The following is a 16,391-nucleotide window of genomic DNA, read 5'->3' as shown; positions in this document are numbered from 1 at the left end:
ATAAAAGCTTTCCCCTCATTTGGAATTGTATTCAAAAAGGGAAAAGGCTTTGAAGCAAGATCACTGTACCAGCGACTCTTTGAAGATGTCGGACAAAGAGTTTATGTAATCTTGGCAGAAAGCAACACTAAAGAGAGAAAGAAAAATTCAATACAATAAATCTGGGTATCAGCTTTTTTTAATCAAAAGATGCTGTAAGTATTCCGATTGAAGGTAACTGGCGACTTTTGGACAAGTTTATTGGAGTGAGAATTTTGAAATCTTCAAGAGTGTTTTTGGACTGTCAGATCCATTGTAGCGTGGTTGGATGCAGAATAAGGTTCTCCATATTCTTCCCCAATAATGTGCCCCAGCCCCAATCTCAATAAGAGAGCCAGTCGTGTACACCCCATATCAGCCACCATTCCAGAATAAGGTCAAAAGTTTGAAGTGAACATGAATTAAGGCTCAATCTCAGAAGAATGAGAGTCATCAGTTTCCAATTTACTTGAATAATTGGTCTTTAATAATGAGGTTCATTCAGGCTGTCCATTGATGGTGGTAAAAGGCTTGCCATGTCACTGAGTGGCACACTGCCAGTTCTCTAGTGTAATTCCTCAGTCTGTTAGTCCCTGTGCTTAGCTCGGCTGTTGGCAGGAATTGGGAATTTAGGCCAGAACAGTATCCCAGAACTGGGAAAGACATCAGAAGGGAAGTCAACCTATGCCAACTTTGGACATCACTTTGGTACCTGGTTCAGTAGTGATGTTGGTGACAACAAGAAGACATAGCCTTAACATTAGACCTAGGGTCTCCAAGGGTGATGTCTTAGAAGCACTCCTTCACATGAAGTGTGGTGGAAATCTGGTTCTGTGGCCCAAAAAGATCTTTTAGCTGGATCAATTAAAAGTTTAAATATTGAGATGATGGACTTTAGCTAGGCAAGAACATTAAAGGCAGATTAAGGTACAGATCAACCATGATCCAACTGAATGGTAAAACAGGCTTGAGAGGCTGAATGGCCTCCTCCTGATCCTATACTGTTTGAGATTGTCATGCTAACATTAAGCTAACTGGTGACAAAAAGTTAAACATATAACAGGAAGACAAGGATCAATGAACACCTCCATCCTCAATGTTGGCAGAGTAAAGAATGTGAGTTAAAGCATATCTAACCATCTTCAGCCATAAGTGGTTGATCCATCTTGGCCTCCTCCTGACGTCCCTAGAAATACAGAGGCCAACCTGCAGCCAATTCCATTCACTCCAGATGATATCAAGAAACGGCTGAGCGCACATCAAAGACTATGGGCCCTGACAGCATCCCAGCTGCAGTGCTGAAGACTTGTACTCCAGAACTGGGGGAGGCAATAGCATAGTAGTATTGTCACTGGTCTAGTAATCCAGAAACCCAGGGTGATGTTCTGGGGACCCGGGTTCAAATCCCAACATGGCAGATGACCATAAAACCATTGTCGATTGTAGTAAAGACCCAGCTCGTTCACTAACGTCCTTTAGAAAGGAAATCTGCCATCCTACACAGTCTGGCCTACATGTGACTCCAGACCCAAAGCAATGTGGTTGACTCTTAAACACCCTCTGAAATGGCCTAGCAAGCCACACAGTTGTATCAAACTGCTACAAAGCCTTAAGGAAGGAATGAAACCAGACAGACCACCTGGCATCCACCCAGGCACTGGAAAAGACAACGGCAAACTCAGCCCTGTCAAACTTGAAAAGTCTTTGTTACTAACATCTGGGGATCAGTGCCAAAATTGGGAGAGAGGTCAAGCAACAGCCTGACATAGTCATCCTCATGGAATCATACCTTACAGATAATGTCCCAGACATCTTCACCACCATCCCTGGGTATGTCCTGTCCCACCGGCAGAACAGACTCAGCAGAGGTGGTGGCACAGTAGTGTACAGTCGGAAGGGAGTTGCCCTGGGAGTCCTCAACATTGACTCCAGACCCCATGAAGTCTCATGACTTCCGGCCAAACATGGGTAAGGAAACTTCCTGCTGATTACCACCTACTGCACCCCCTCAGCTGATGAATCAATGCTCTTCCATGTTGAACACCACTTGAAAGAAGCACTGAGTCTGGCAAGGGGGCAGAATGTATTCTGGGTTGGAGGACTTCAATGTCCATCACCAAGAGTGGCTCGGTAAAACCACTGCTGACTGAATCCTAAAGAACATAGGTGCTAGACTGGGTCTGTGGCAGGTGCTGAGGGAACCAACAAGAGGGAAAAACATACCTGACCACATCCTCACCAACCTGCTGCCGTAGATGCATCTGTCCGTGAAAGTAGGAGTGACCATCGCACAGATGTTGTGGAGACGAAGTCCCACCTTCACATTGAGGATATCCTCCATTGTGTTGTGTGGCACTACCGCTGTGCTAAATGGGATAGATTTTGAACAGATCTAGCAACTCAAGACTGCGCATCCATGAGGCACTGTGGACCATCAGCAGCAGCAGAATTGTACTCAAACACAATCTGTAACCTCATGACCCAGTATACCCCACACTCTACCATTACCATCAAGCCAGGGATGGTTCAATGAAGAGTGCAGGAGAGCATGCCAGGAGCAGCACCAGGCATATCGAAAAATGAGGTGTCAACCAGATGAAGCTATAACAAAGGACTACTTGTATGCCAAATAGCATAAGCAGTGATAGACAGAGCGAAACGATCCCACAACCAACGGATCCGATCTAAGCTCTGCAGTCCTGCCACATCCAGTCGTGAATGGTAGTGGACAATTAAACAACTCACTGGAGGAGGAGGCTCCACAAATATCCCCATCCTCAATGATGGCGGGAGCTCAGTACATTAGTGCAAGAGTTAAGGCTGAAGCATTTGCTACAATCTTCAGCCTGAAGTGCCGAGTGGGTGATCCATTTTGGCCTCCTCCGGAGGTCCCCAGCATCACAGATGCCAGTCTTCAACCAATTCAATTCACTCCACGTTATCAAGAAATGGCTGAAGGTGCTGGATATGGCAAAGGCGCAAAAAGACAACATTCTGTCAATGGTACAGACTTGTGTTCCAGTACAGCTACAACAAAGGCATCTACCCGCCTCTATGGAAAATTGCCCAGGTATGTCCTGTACACAAAAAAAAAAATGCAGGGCAAATCCAAGCCGGACAATTACCACCCCATCAGTCTACTCTCCATCATTAGTCAAGTAATGGAAGGGGTCATCAACAGTGTGATCAAGCAGCACTCGCTTAGCAAAAACCTACCCAAACTCCCAGTTTGGGTTCTGCCAGGGACACTCAGCTCCTGACCTCATTACAGCCTTGGTTCAAACATGGACAAAAGAGCCAAGCTCCTGAGCTGAGGTGAGAGTGACTGCCCTTGACATCAAGGCAGCATTTGACCAAGTGTAGTATTAAAGAGCCCTAGTAAAACTCGGGTCAATGGGAATCAGGGGGAAAATTCTCCGCTGGTTGGAGTCATACCTAGCACAAAGGAGGATGGTTGTGGTTATTGGAGGTCAGTCAGTATGCTCCTGGACATCACTGCAGGAGTTCCTCAGGGTAGTGTCCTCGGCCCAACCATCTTGAGCTGCTTCTTCAGTGACCTTCCTTCCATCATAAGGTCAGAAGGGGGATGTTTGCTGATAACTGCACAATGTTCAGCACCATTCATGACTCCTTAGATACTGAAGCAGTCCATGTCCAAATGCAACAAGACCTGGATAATATCCAGGCTTGGGATGAGAAGTGGCAAGTAACATCCACACCACACAAGCGCCAGGCAATGACCATCTCCAACAAGAGAGAATCTAACCATCGCACCTTGACGTTCAATAGCATTACCATCACTGAATCCCCCACTATCAACAGCCTGGGGGCTACCATTGACCAGAAACTGAACTGGACTAGCCATATAAATACTGTGGCCACAAGAGCAGGTCAGAAGATAGGAATTCTGCTGTGAGTAACTCACCTCTTGACTCCCGAAAGCCTGTCCACCATCTACAAGGCACAAGTCAGGAGTGTGATGGAATATTCCCCACTTGCCTAGATGAGTGCAGCCCCAACAACACTCAACAAGCTTGACACCATCCAGGGCAAAGCAGCCCACTTGATTGGCACCACATCCACAAACATTCACTCCCTCTGCCATCAAAGCACAATTGCAGCAGTGTGTACCATCTACAAGGTGCAATGCAGGAATTCACCAAGGCTCCTTAGATAGGACCTTCCAAATCCATGACCACTACCATCTCAAAGGACAAGGGCAGCAGATAGATGGGAACACCACCACCTAGAAGTTCCTCCCCAAGTCGCTCACCATCCTGACTTGGAAATATATCATCATCCCTAGCTGTCGCCGGATGAAAATCCTGGAACTCTTTTCCTAACAGCATGTTAGGTGTACCTACACCACATGGACTGCTGCAGTTCAAAAAGGCAGCTCACCATCAGCTTCTCAAGGGTAATTAGGAATGGGCAATAAATGCTGGCCTAGCCTGCAAAGCCAACATCCTATTAATGAATAAAAAAAAAACTGGCTGTACTCTAAGCCAAGCTAAGCTGTTTAAATATTTTTAAATCTTTTATGCTCCCCCCAACCCCACTAGAGCTATACCTTGAGCGCCCTACCATCCATTCTTAATTAGCACATTCGTTTAGATAATATCACCAACTTCAACACCTATGTGTTCTTTTGTTCTGTTGTCTGGGACATCTTTTGATGATCTGCTTCTATCACTGCTTGTTTGTCCCTACAACCACACCACCCCCTCCACTTCTCCCAACCCACAACCCCCCCCCCCCCACCCACTCCCCACCTTAAACCAGCTTATATTCCACCCCTTCCTTGGATTCACCTAGTTCTGTTGAAGGGTCATGAGGACTCGAAACGTCAACTCTTTTCTTCTCCGCCAATGATGCCAGACCTGCTGAGCTTTTCCAGGTAATTCTGTTTTTGTTTTGGATTTCCAGCATCCGCAGTTTTTTTGTTTTTATCTTTTTGTTTTTAAGCTGTTCCAGTATAGCTACAACAACATTGGCATCTATCTGACAATGTAGAAAATTGCCCAGATATGTCCTGTCCACAGGACAAATCCAATCAGTGATTTACCATTCCAATGATGTACTCTCAATCAACAGCAGAGTGATGGAAGATGACATTGAAAATGCCATCAAGCTGCACTGAATCATCAATAACTTTTTCACTGATGCTTCATTTGGGTTCTGAGAAGGCCACTTGGCTTTTTATCTCATTATCAGCATTGTCTAAATATGGTAAAAGTCTGAAATCCCAAGGTGAGGTGAGAGTGACTACTGCCCTTGACATCAAGACAGCATTTGACAGAGTGTAGAATCAAGGAGCCCGAGCAAAATTGAAGTCAATGAGAATCTGGGGATGAATCACCACAAGTTGGAGTCACATCTCGCACAAAGGAAGATACTTGTGCTATTGGTGGCCAATCATCTCCGCCCCAAGACATTGCTGCAAGAGTTCCCTCCAACATAAGATCACAAGTGCGGATATTACAGAGTATTCAATTCTACTCACAACTCCTCAGGTAATGTCGCAGTCCATTGACAAGAATCTTAACTGGATCAACTACAAAAGTACTGTGGCTACAAGAGCAGGTCAAAGGTTTGGAATTCTGTAGTGAGTAACTCGCCTCCTGACTCCCCGAAGCCTCTCCACCATCTACAAGGCATAAGTCAGAAATGTAATGGAATACTCTTCACTTGTCTGATGAGTGCAGCTCCAACAACACTCAAGAAGCTCAATAGCATCCAGAACAAAGCAGCCCGCTTGATTAGCACCCCATCCACCACCTTAAACATTCACTCCCTCTACCACCATTGAACAATGGCTACAAGATGCAACACAGAAACTCTCCAAGGCTCGTTAGGCAGCATCTTCCAAACCCACAACCGCTACCATCTAGAAAGACAAGGACGGCATACACATGGGAACACCACCATTTGGGAGTTCCCCTCCAAGCCACTCATTATCCCGACTTGGTAATATATTGCTGTTCCTTCGCTGTTGCTGGATCAAAATCCTGAAACTCCCTTCCTAACAGCACTGTGGATGTACCTACACCACAGGGACTGCAGCGGTTCAAGGCGGAAGCTCACCACCACCTTCTCAAGGGCAATTAGGGATGGCCAGTCATGCCCACATCTTGTAAATGAATAAAAAATGGGGAAGTGAAGCAAGACTGCCCAAACACAGCTGCTAACTACAGAGTAAATATGGTGTCATGTTCCAGTATATTATGAACTTTCAGTCAGTACTTTATATTTTTAAAACTAAACAAAGGGCTTCAAAAGATGGCAGCCTGAGGGTCACCTGACATTTTGGTGGATTAAAATCGCTCCCATGTCTTAAGAGGGAACAGACGGAAACTTCCAGGCTGATGTTGTATCAATGCCCTTTCCTGAAACTAATTCGAAAGGGTAATTTCAAATTGAATGAGTCATTCAAACACAAAGATCCTGGCTGTCTCAAATTCTTAAGGTGTTAAACTCACGGCACAAGATGCATACTCAACGTAACCACTCACCTTATTTGGAAAAGGGCTTTGAACTTGTAAAAGGTTACATGATGAGACAGTCATGTTTTCTGTCTGCTTTTAAACTAGCAGATGCTGCTAGCAGAGAGAAAATGCCTCTGAAATTAACTGCAACTAATCCAAGTAGCCAAGGTAATAAACAGTAATACCTTGAAAGTGGGGGAAGGGCTGCCCCATAACTTGTTCCAATGTTGAGTTCACCCGAGAACGAACCTCCTGGAAATTTGACAACAACAAACCTGACAGCTTACTGAGAATCCTTCGCTTTACCAGACTTTCACCTCAACTTTAAAGCCTCCACCTAAGAAACTCCAGGCCTGGCACAAAAGAGACTGACATAATTATAAGTTGCAACAGTGTTGTTTTACCTTCACCTGTATCTAATCTTTGTGTGTGTGAGAATTGCGTGAAACGAGTGAGCGAGATGACGCATCTTAAAATCTGGGGCAAGAATGTGATAATAAATAAGCTTCTTTATTTTTTTAAACTGCACAAAAAGCTTGCTGCTGAAATTATTTAATTGGAGTTCTCACTCTGAGGGTAAGAAAACGCATACCTTTTACATACCAACATACTGGTTACGGGTAGTAAAAAAGAAGCAAATAAATCCCGTCTGTGGCAACCGCCACAACATAATCACCTAAGGTACCTCAGCCTGTGGCTTCAGCATTTAACATGCTTGCCAGCTATTTATTCCCCTAGCCCCGCTGGATAATTATAAAGGAGAAGAGATTCTTACCCCAGATCAGCAGGAGATACCTCAGTGAGGCAAAGTACAACACAAGTGTGCAGACAGCAAGCACGGTACAGGCAAGTTTGGAAAGGAAAGGGACCGACCAGTTGAAGGTGCTGCAAGATTCGAAAAATAAAAGGGAAAAAGAAAATTAAAATTGTAATTCACGCCAAAGCGATCTCCATCAAGCATTCCAAAATCAAAGATATTTACTCTCTAAAGTTGCTCTTTCCTTTGGCTCCAACAAATAACAGGCAAAATTATGTAAGTGGATTTAAAAAAAAACATGCATTTAGTGGAAGGATGAAAACAATGCATACATTGATAAAGCCAAGAGTCCAAGGGCATTGCATAAATCTTTCCAACACTGCATCTCTTCTAAAAACAGTGGGAGAAAGTGGTGTAAATAGTCAGCAGGTCTGGCAGCATCTGTGGAGAGAGAAAGAGAGTTAACATTCCAAGTAGAATATGATTTTTCTTCAGGACTGAACAGCTCTGAAGAAGAGACATATTCCACTTGGAACGTTAACTCTCTTTCTCTCTCCACAGAGGCTGCCAGACCTGCTGAGTATTTACACCACTTTCTGATTGATTTCAGGGCTCCGTCATCCGCAGTATTTCGCTTTTACTTTACTGCATCTGGTCTGCTCTTTTCCCAAATGAACTCACTTTACATAATTATTGATTTGTAAGTATTATTATGACAAGGATTGAGTATATTTCCATTAAAGGAACACTCCAAGGAGCAGCTTATAAAGATGTAATTCAGACCCTAACCATCAGCCTTACAGGATTTCATACTAGAATTACACTGTTTTTATTTGCTGCTGTTGGTAATTAGCGCTATGACTATTGATACTGCTGGCCTCCATTTCCCACTGTGTGCTTATTTAATTTGACACAGGGACCATAAAATGCTAAGTATAATCTAATTTTAACAACAGTTTTCCCCTCCATTGTATTTATAAGAAATTCTAGATTACAGCACTGGAATGCATCCTACACCTGATAATTCAAAGTCTTTTTTGCACTCTTAAGTTATATGAATTATGCAATGTAAATAGTGGGAATTGTATGCCAAGGAAGCACCTTTGAATTAAATGGAGTAAACAACATCAACAACTTAAGGATATGGAATGCCAAAAGTACTGAAAGATTGGGACAGTGCTAGCAGAGGGGAGCTCTCTGAGGTTGGACCATCTCTCGCTCCAGGGGCAGAATTCTACATTGGTGGGATTTCATGGTCCCGCCTAAGTCAATGGACTTTTGAACAGCGTGCCACGTGTTACAGCCCCACCTCTGCAGTGACAGGGCTGTAAAATTCCACCCCAGGTTTGGGAGAGTGCGGTGTGCAATATACAATTGTAACATGATGTAGTAGGGATTGAGCCCTCTTTGCAGTATTGGAAAAACAAATCTAACTGGAAACATTGGGGGTAATTTTAACCCCAAAAAAATGAGAGTGAGTTTGGATTGGATGGTTTGTAAAATTTTAGAAGTCTCAAACCCGACATTACCCACGTCATGACTTGTCCATTGATCCAGAGGGTTCCCTCTGATTAAAAGCTAGCGAAACATGGCCGACCTGGTTGTGCCTCAATCACCTCAAGGCTAATGTCAGCTGCTCCAAAGCCCTTATGCTTAAGTGGGGATACAACCAAACAAATCCTGTCAACTGTGACTGTGAGGAGGCCTCGCAAACAATTAAACATCTCCCAGAATGCCCTTGACTACCAAAGCCGCCATGTAGTCCTGAAGGTCTTCAATTCTTGAGTCAGAGCCTGCATGGAACAGTGTTGAGGGAAGATGCAGTGACACAAGATGGCTTCCATTTTTAACAGGGGGGAAATTTTGAGGGGTTGGAGTAGGTGGGTTGGGGGGAGGGGGGTGCGTGGAGGATGATGGCAGGCAACCACCTGCTCCCAGGACACAAGTTGGCCACTGAGATATCATAATGAGCTATCTAGCCCAAGTCCACTGAACTGGAGATTGGAACACTTCACAACATGCCCCAAGATAGTCGACCACCACCGGCCCCATCCTAACACTAATCCAGTTGCAGGATATATCAGGGCCGCTGATTTCACTACATTTAAAGCGAGAGGAAATCTTAATCCAAGTTCTGTTTACGATTGCATACCAGCAGCAAAAGTGGATGAAAAAAAATGCAGAGACACCTGGCCCAGGATGGAAGAGGCGGAAAGCAGAGAGCAGCTGAAAGTCATGTTGTTAACTGTCACTGATAGTGGAGCGTGTCAACTGGTTGCCTGTACCAATGGGGACGGCTGCAAATTTGAGGCACCCAGTCTCACTGCCATCGGGCTGGAGAGCTGCAGAGCAACTAATGGCTGCTCTGATGCAGCCCTCTGAAATGAGGCCTACTAATGTCAGGCTGCCTCATTGTCACCAGCCAGGTAGGTGCAGAGGATTCCACTGTAGCAACGGTGCATTACTTTTACGGAGAACACAGGAGCACTCCTTCATCTGGACTGCACAAAACATAATTCCATGCTTTGCTCTTCTGGGCCTTTTGGGTCCATCGCCTGTGGAAATGGTCAAATATCCAGGCCTTAGGCACCAGTCAGTTCTGACTGGAATTGCATATTTAAAGGGGCCCACCGCCTGAAACAGCACTTCCAGGAATTAGCAGTCAGCCCCTTTCAAAATGTCACCAGTGTTTCCACGTGTGTTGAGGCCATTACTGCCCTTTAATGCATCAAAACAAAGCAGCAAAGCCCTTTGAATTCAGCAACACTTGCGCAGAGTGGAACTGGGAAACCTACGGAATCTGCAGTAAAACTTGCAGCATCAAAATGCAATATATGCCCTTAGATGTTAGTTAGCATAATTTTATGGACCCATAAATTTGTTGCAACTAGAAGCATTAAAACCATAGTCTCATTTGTTGTTATCTAAGAGCCAGATGGTTATAGGTGGCCATGGTCTTCCAAAATTTCTGATTGCAGCAATAACGGATAAGCAATAGCTTATTGTTGGAGTTCTGGTTAAGCCAGTCTTTAATGTTGTCTGTTTCCTTTGCTGTCGGTCTCTTGCTCTTCTTCTGTTAGTCCTTCCAGTGATGATTAGACACTCCAACCATTCTGCACAGATAACATGCTCGAAGAACTCCATTTGTCTTCTTCTGATAATTATTTAGGAGTTCTCTCATTCTTCTGACCTCATTCAGTACTTCTTCATTTGTTCTTTTCTCCACCCAGCTTACTCCTAGGATCCTTCTTACGCACCACATTTCAAAGTTCCAATAGTTAAGAAATAAAGAATAGAGAGGTGAAGAGAGAGAATAAGAGTGAGAGAAAGAAAGAAAGGAAGGAACTGCATTTATGTAGTGCTTTTCACAACCACAGGATGTCCCAAAATGCTCTACAGCCAAAATGTCTTTGAAAAGCAGCCACTGGTGTAATACAGGAAATACAGAACCAATGACCACACAACAATGTCCCACACACAGCTTTAAGACGGTGACCAGATAATCAGTTTTATTGACATGGGTTGCGGGTTAAACACAGGTCGGAGCAGCAGGGATAATCCCCCCCTCCCTGCTGTGCCAATGTCATGAGATTTTTTACAACTGCCAGGAAGGACAGAGAAGGTTTCAATTTACCATTTCATCTGAATGTCAGCACATCCGACAGTGCAGCACTTCATCAGTACTGGACTAGAGTTTCAGTTTAGTCTAAGAGCATTAGTCTTCTCCATCCATCTAATAGGTTGCAGTCAAATGCTCTGTGTTGTCAATTAACAAGGACTTCTGTAGCTGTAATGTTGTAGAATGAATACAAGTCTCACTAAAGGAACACAGTCTGGTTCATTGACAGAGTTGATTATTGAAGGATCTATTTCTCTTCTGATTATCACTAGTCTTCCAACTTGGATCTTTCTGCATCTTCTGAACAGTGAACGATCCTCTTCTGTTCAATCTTTCATGTTCCAACAGCTGCTTGAAAGCAAACACTTTTCAACTGAGCTGATCTTATCAAAGTGTAACTGGAACCCCAATCAAGAATGTGGCTCGTGTATCGATGTAGAATTAATCCTCTTTTGTATAATGAGCACAATGAGAATGGCCTGAAAAAGCCCACCTATTTCACATAAAACTGGAATTTTATTAATTAAAAACCCAGAGTGACATGGCATAATCAAACTTTAATCATTTCACATTAATATATGCATTTTCCAATGAAAGAATCATAATACTAATTTCTTCTGTTTGAAATCCCAGCGACCCCAGGGAAATACATCAGATAACATGCTCACATCCTCATTATCACCCTTACGAGGTACACGACAATGCACCTGGGACAGGGCTAAGAAGAATGTACTAAATACATTACCGTTATGAGAACGTAGACTCCTTTCTATTTATCAATAAAGTAAGCAATAATTAATTACTGCTCAATAATGTGTTCCAAGATTAATATAGGCGCAATGTAAAACACAATAATGATGTGCAAACTCAAGATTGTTGTCAGATCAGATTAAATTCTTGTGACAATATACCACTCTATCATTTTCTGATGAGTTTTGATGTGTGCACAAGCCTATTAATGGATAGTTTATTAAAATAATATGATCTGATTGGGCTGCTCAACAAGTGGGTTCTATTCCTCTGTATCATTGTACAAGTTAAGGAATCATCCACATTTCAGAAGTTAGTTCTTAAAGGACTCAGGCAGCAAATAAAGTTCTAATGATTATGTTGTGGGAACATTCAGGTTAATGGGTTCACCTATTGCATTGTGTTTTATTTAGCAATTTGGTCTCAGCTCCAGGTCGAGGTGAACTGCTGGGCCATTTTGGATTTCAGAGTAAAAAGGAATGGGATTCAGGTGCATTAAAGGCTGAATTCTTAATTTTAATAAAATAGAAAAACTTATATTTATACAATGCCTTTCATGACCTCAGGGATTCCCAAAGTGCTTTACAGCAAATGAAGTATTTCTGAGATGTAGCCATTGTTGTAATGTAGGAAATGTGGCAACCAATTTGCACACAATAAGCTCCCACAAATAGCAACGTGTAATAATGAGCTCAACTGTTTTAGGGGTTGATCGAGGGATTAATGTTGACTAGAACATTAACACCAGGAAGAACTCCTATGGTCTTCTTCAAAACAGTCATGGGATTTTTTACATCCACTTGAGACAAGCTTGTCCAAATAGTGAGGATTTTGAGACATAAGTGCACTCACCCTGATTTTGACCACACCGAGTCTACCTAAAAAAAAATACTTCCCTAGTGGTTCAATTAATTATGACACTGAATAGAATATTAAAAAGAGAAAGAGAGACCCACATTTGTATAGTTCCTTTCATGAACACTGGATCTCTCGATATGTTTTACAGCCAATGATGCCTTTCTGAAGTGTGGTCAAGGTTGTAATGTGAGAAACGTGGCAGCCATTTTGTGCACAGCAAGATCCCAGAAACAGCAATGCGATAGTGACCAGAAAGTCTGTTTTTCCTTATGATGTTGACTGAGGGATCAATTCTGGCCAGGACACTGGAGATGACTCCCCAGCTCTTCTTCAAAGTAGTGCCATGGAATCATTTGCATCCAACTGAGCAGGCAAATGGGATCTTGGTTTAAAATCTCAACTGGAAGACGGCACCTCCTACACTGCAGCACTCCCCCAGGACAGGAAGATCCAAACTTGCGTTCCAAATCTGGACTGAGTTCGGTGAGCTCACCCAGGACAGCAGTCTTGTTGCTACAATTGGCTTTAGTTCCCTGTGGTTGGGAAGAGGCCGAACTGAAAAGTTTGGTTCCTTATCTCTCGCCAATAACCCCTGTTGCAGAAGCAGGTCAATGCAAATCTGGTGAGAACAGGATCAGGATTTGTGGTGATGTTCCCTGCGTGTATAACAGTCTGCCACAACTTGGCTCTCCCGGCTCACAGAATCATGGCAATTTGGACAAGTTACTGGATATTTGGGAACAACCAAAGGACAATATCCCAGCAAGGAGACAACAACCTTCAGGAGGAGAAAAAATTAACAGGACAGTTTAGAGAAAGGAAACAGAGAACCACTGCTAAATGGCCTATGTTTTGCGGATGAGATGGCCTGTTCACTATTATTAGACTACTATTACCATCTTTACCACTAGGGATGCACACTGAATCACAATAACAAGATAATACCATCATGCCCATCAGGTTAATAGGGATAGAAGAGGGACATTACCACAGACCACATGGACTAGCAGTTTTAAATCCATGACAAGATCTTTCTCACTAGATCATCAGCCAAACAGTTACACTTAAAGAGGATGATTTGATTCATCATTCAGCCTTATTCTACCGACTTAACTCCTTCAGACACTTCCAGTTATGTCAGACCTTGCAGTTAGAGATTATCCAACAAGATATTCCATTAAAGCTGTGTTACACGGGAAATGAGTCCCCTCATCACTCCCCTCCCTCAGTGCTTTCCATTCAAGGCAAACATTTCCAAACGTTTTTCTTTTCTCCCACTCAACAAAAATACACAAAAATAATTCCTGCTCCCCCAACGCTCCTGGGGAATAGCCCCCCTTGTGACAGAAAGGGCCCCTCTGTAAATCTAATCACCAGTTCTAATCTCTTTCCATAATCTAACCCTTTTGTTGGTACTCAGGATATTGACAACACTAGAAAGGCAATATCTAGTGCCCATTCCTAGTTGCCTGAGAAGGCCAACCATGTGGCATGAAATGAGTTGGAGGGTAGCCCTTTAAACAAAAGGCACTGAACACTTGGAGGACAAAGTATTGCCTTGTGCTGATATACAACCACTTATCATAACGTAATGTCACAGCAGCTATAGCAGCTAACTCTCTCTGGTATAAAGGTAGGTGTCATCTTTAATTTTTTGATTGTTTCATTAATTATCAATTTTTGAACGTCTCCTGGGGTTAGGGCAGATGTCTTCAGGCTCCAGGGCAGTCACTAGGAGCAATGCATGCGATGACTGGCATTCTGCTAAGTGGGATGCCTGTACCTTGAACATAATCAGGGTTTGGCTTTGCACGGATTACAATTCTCAGGCTACTGAGGCAAAGGTGATAGTTACAACCTTGAATCTAAATGTTGATCCCTAACTTGGCTTTCCCTCTGCACATCCATGTCAGAGACTCATTAACGCACCATTGCACGCTACATTATCTGCCTCTCTTGTGTAGGCTTGGCTTATTAGGACTGGTATTTTTTGTCCCTGTCGAATTTTGCCTTTTGCCTTGCTTGCAGCACTTGGTTCTGGATCTTGGTGTTGCAGAATCTATGTGCACGCACTTGCTGATAATATAATCCATTTACAAGAACCTGACTTTGAACTACACCCATGTACAAAGCAGTGATGTGCCTCCATCAGGAAATAACCAACAGTTATCCACAGCAGCTCTATAGATCTGCTGAGAACCAGGAAGATTGTCATTTCACACTCAAGCCACAGGACGCATGACAAGGCTGATTGATCACCTAATGAATGCTGGAACATATGATCGAGATTTCTTCAATTGAATATTCATATATTTGTTGTCTAGTATCACGATTGTGCTTCAGTAAATCCAAGAGAGAGAAAAAATTGCTAATTGATGTATGCCTTCAATCTGTGTTGTGGGTTTCCACACTGTCGATAAATTCCAAACATTATTGCAAAATACGAAGACTAATAGATGTGATTATGCACAAAATCAATGGTTACAATCTATTTGTAGCTGATTAATTCACAGCAATATATGATCACAAGATGATGAATTGCGATTGTGTGTATTTACCAGCTACAATTAGTAGCTAAGTGTGAGAGAGATAATATGAAAGCATAGGAGGAATATTTTATTGAAGTCATAGTCTCTCTTTTGCCAAGGTGAATTAACATATTGTAAATGCCATTAAGTAGTAACACTCCAAAGCGCACTAACAAACAATACACAAACTCAGCGTGAGTCACAGGCTATTCCACTTAACAATAAGCCCTGTAAGAGCAGGTGTTCCAATTCCAGTTTCCTGACTTCATCCACTTCAATGCACTCAATTTCAAAAGAAAGCAAAGTACTTCACTTTTAATGATAGAATTCAAGTAAAATTTTGTTGCAACTTTTAGAAATTTAGTTTCTGTGCTTTATTAGATTTTACACTCAAAGCCATAGTTTGAAAGTAATTTATCGCCATATATTAAGTTCTGAAAATCAATTAGTAGCAGTAGAAAAGGGAATTCTAATACAAACATGCTCATTCTTAATAATTTAAAATTGATTTTAATGGGAGCTGAGTGTGTATTTTAAGAAATAATTAAATTTGCTTTACATTACATTCTGTCCAGCTGCGGGAACCTTTAGCTACACATTATTAAAGATCTTGCGTTGGGTGTACACATCCTGTTCACAAACTTTACTTTCTGCAGTCATGACTTCTAGTCTGTTCAGCACGTCCCATTCAATCTCCTATGTCATCTGTCACAATGCAGTTACAGGTAGTGCTCCTTAGATGGCCCTGTGGAACAGATTTCGGTTGTCTCTCCCCCAGCTTTGTACATTAAAAGAAACTCACATCTATCAACTGACTATGAACAATACCATGGGCATTTTACTACCATTCAAAATGTGAAATACTTCATATCTAAACAAAGTGTTTTATATTAAAGGTTGAAGTTTGAATTCCAAGTTTAATCAATGCTATTCCACCTGGATGTTTCTGAATGTGCTCAGTTTGGGACAGTACAAGTTAGAGTTCCCAGGACAACTGCAGTGATCTTAAAATATTGGAACTGCCCTGTATAAAGTTTAGGTCAGAAATCTCCACATCTGAACTTCAGATCCCAGCATGTTGAACTATATTTACATTGAATAGGAGACTGAACATATTGCTAGATAAGATCAGCATTGCTTCTATGTACATCAAAGGCAGATCAAGCCTGGCACATAAAAAGAAACCACTCCAACTAAATCTTTCCAAGGCAAAATCTCCCTCTGTGTCATTTTACTCTGTGACCAACACTGTGATCGATCCACTCGGTTTGACTGAACGGTTTGACAGCTGCTGGAAAAGAGGGTTTTTTAAAAATAGTTTTAAAAGTTGCAGCCAACTTCGGGCAAGGTGTTTCTGAGAAGCAGAGCTGCGGTGT

General features: G+C 42.6%; 1 protein-coding gene across 1 annotated transcript in view; it reads right to left on the bottom strand.

Annotated features, from left to right (window-relative positions):
• The window catches only part of LOC121270006 (multiple C2 and transmembrane domain-containing protein 2-like), a 483,534-nt gene that overhangs the window by 24,468 nt on the left and 442,675 nt on the right, over positions 1-16,391 (bottom strand). Inside the window, exon 21 of the mRNA XM_041175251.1 lies at positions 7,279-7,388. Coding sequence (XP_041031185.1) covers positions 7,279-7,388 — 110 coding nt within the window. The remainder of the gene's footprint in view (positions 1-7,278; positions 7,389-16,391) is intronic.

The sequence above is a fragment of the Carcharodon carcharias genome, chromosome 26, assembly GCF_017639515.1.
Source record: "Carcharodon carcharias isolate sCarCar2 chromosome 26, sCarCar2.pri, whole genome shotgun sequence".
NCBI classification, from domain to species: Eukaryota; Metazoa; Chordata; class Chondrichthyes; order Lamniformes; family Lamnidae; genus Carcharodon; species Carcharodon carcharias.
This window is presented reverse-complemented; position numbering and strand designations above follow the sequence as displayed.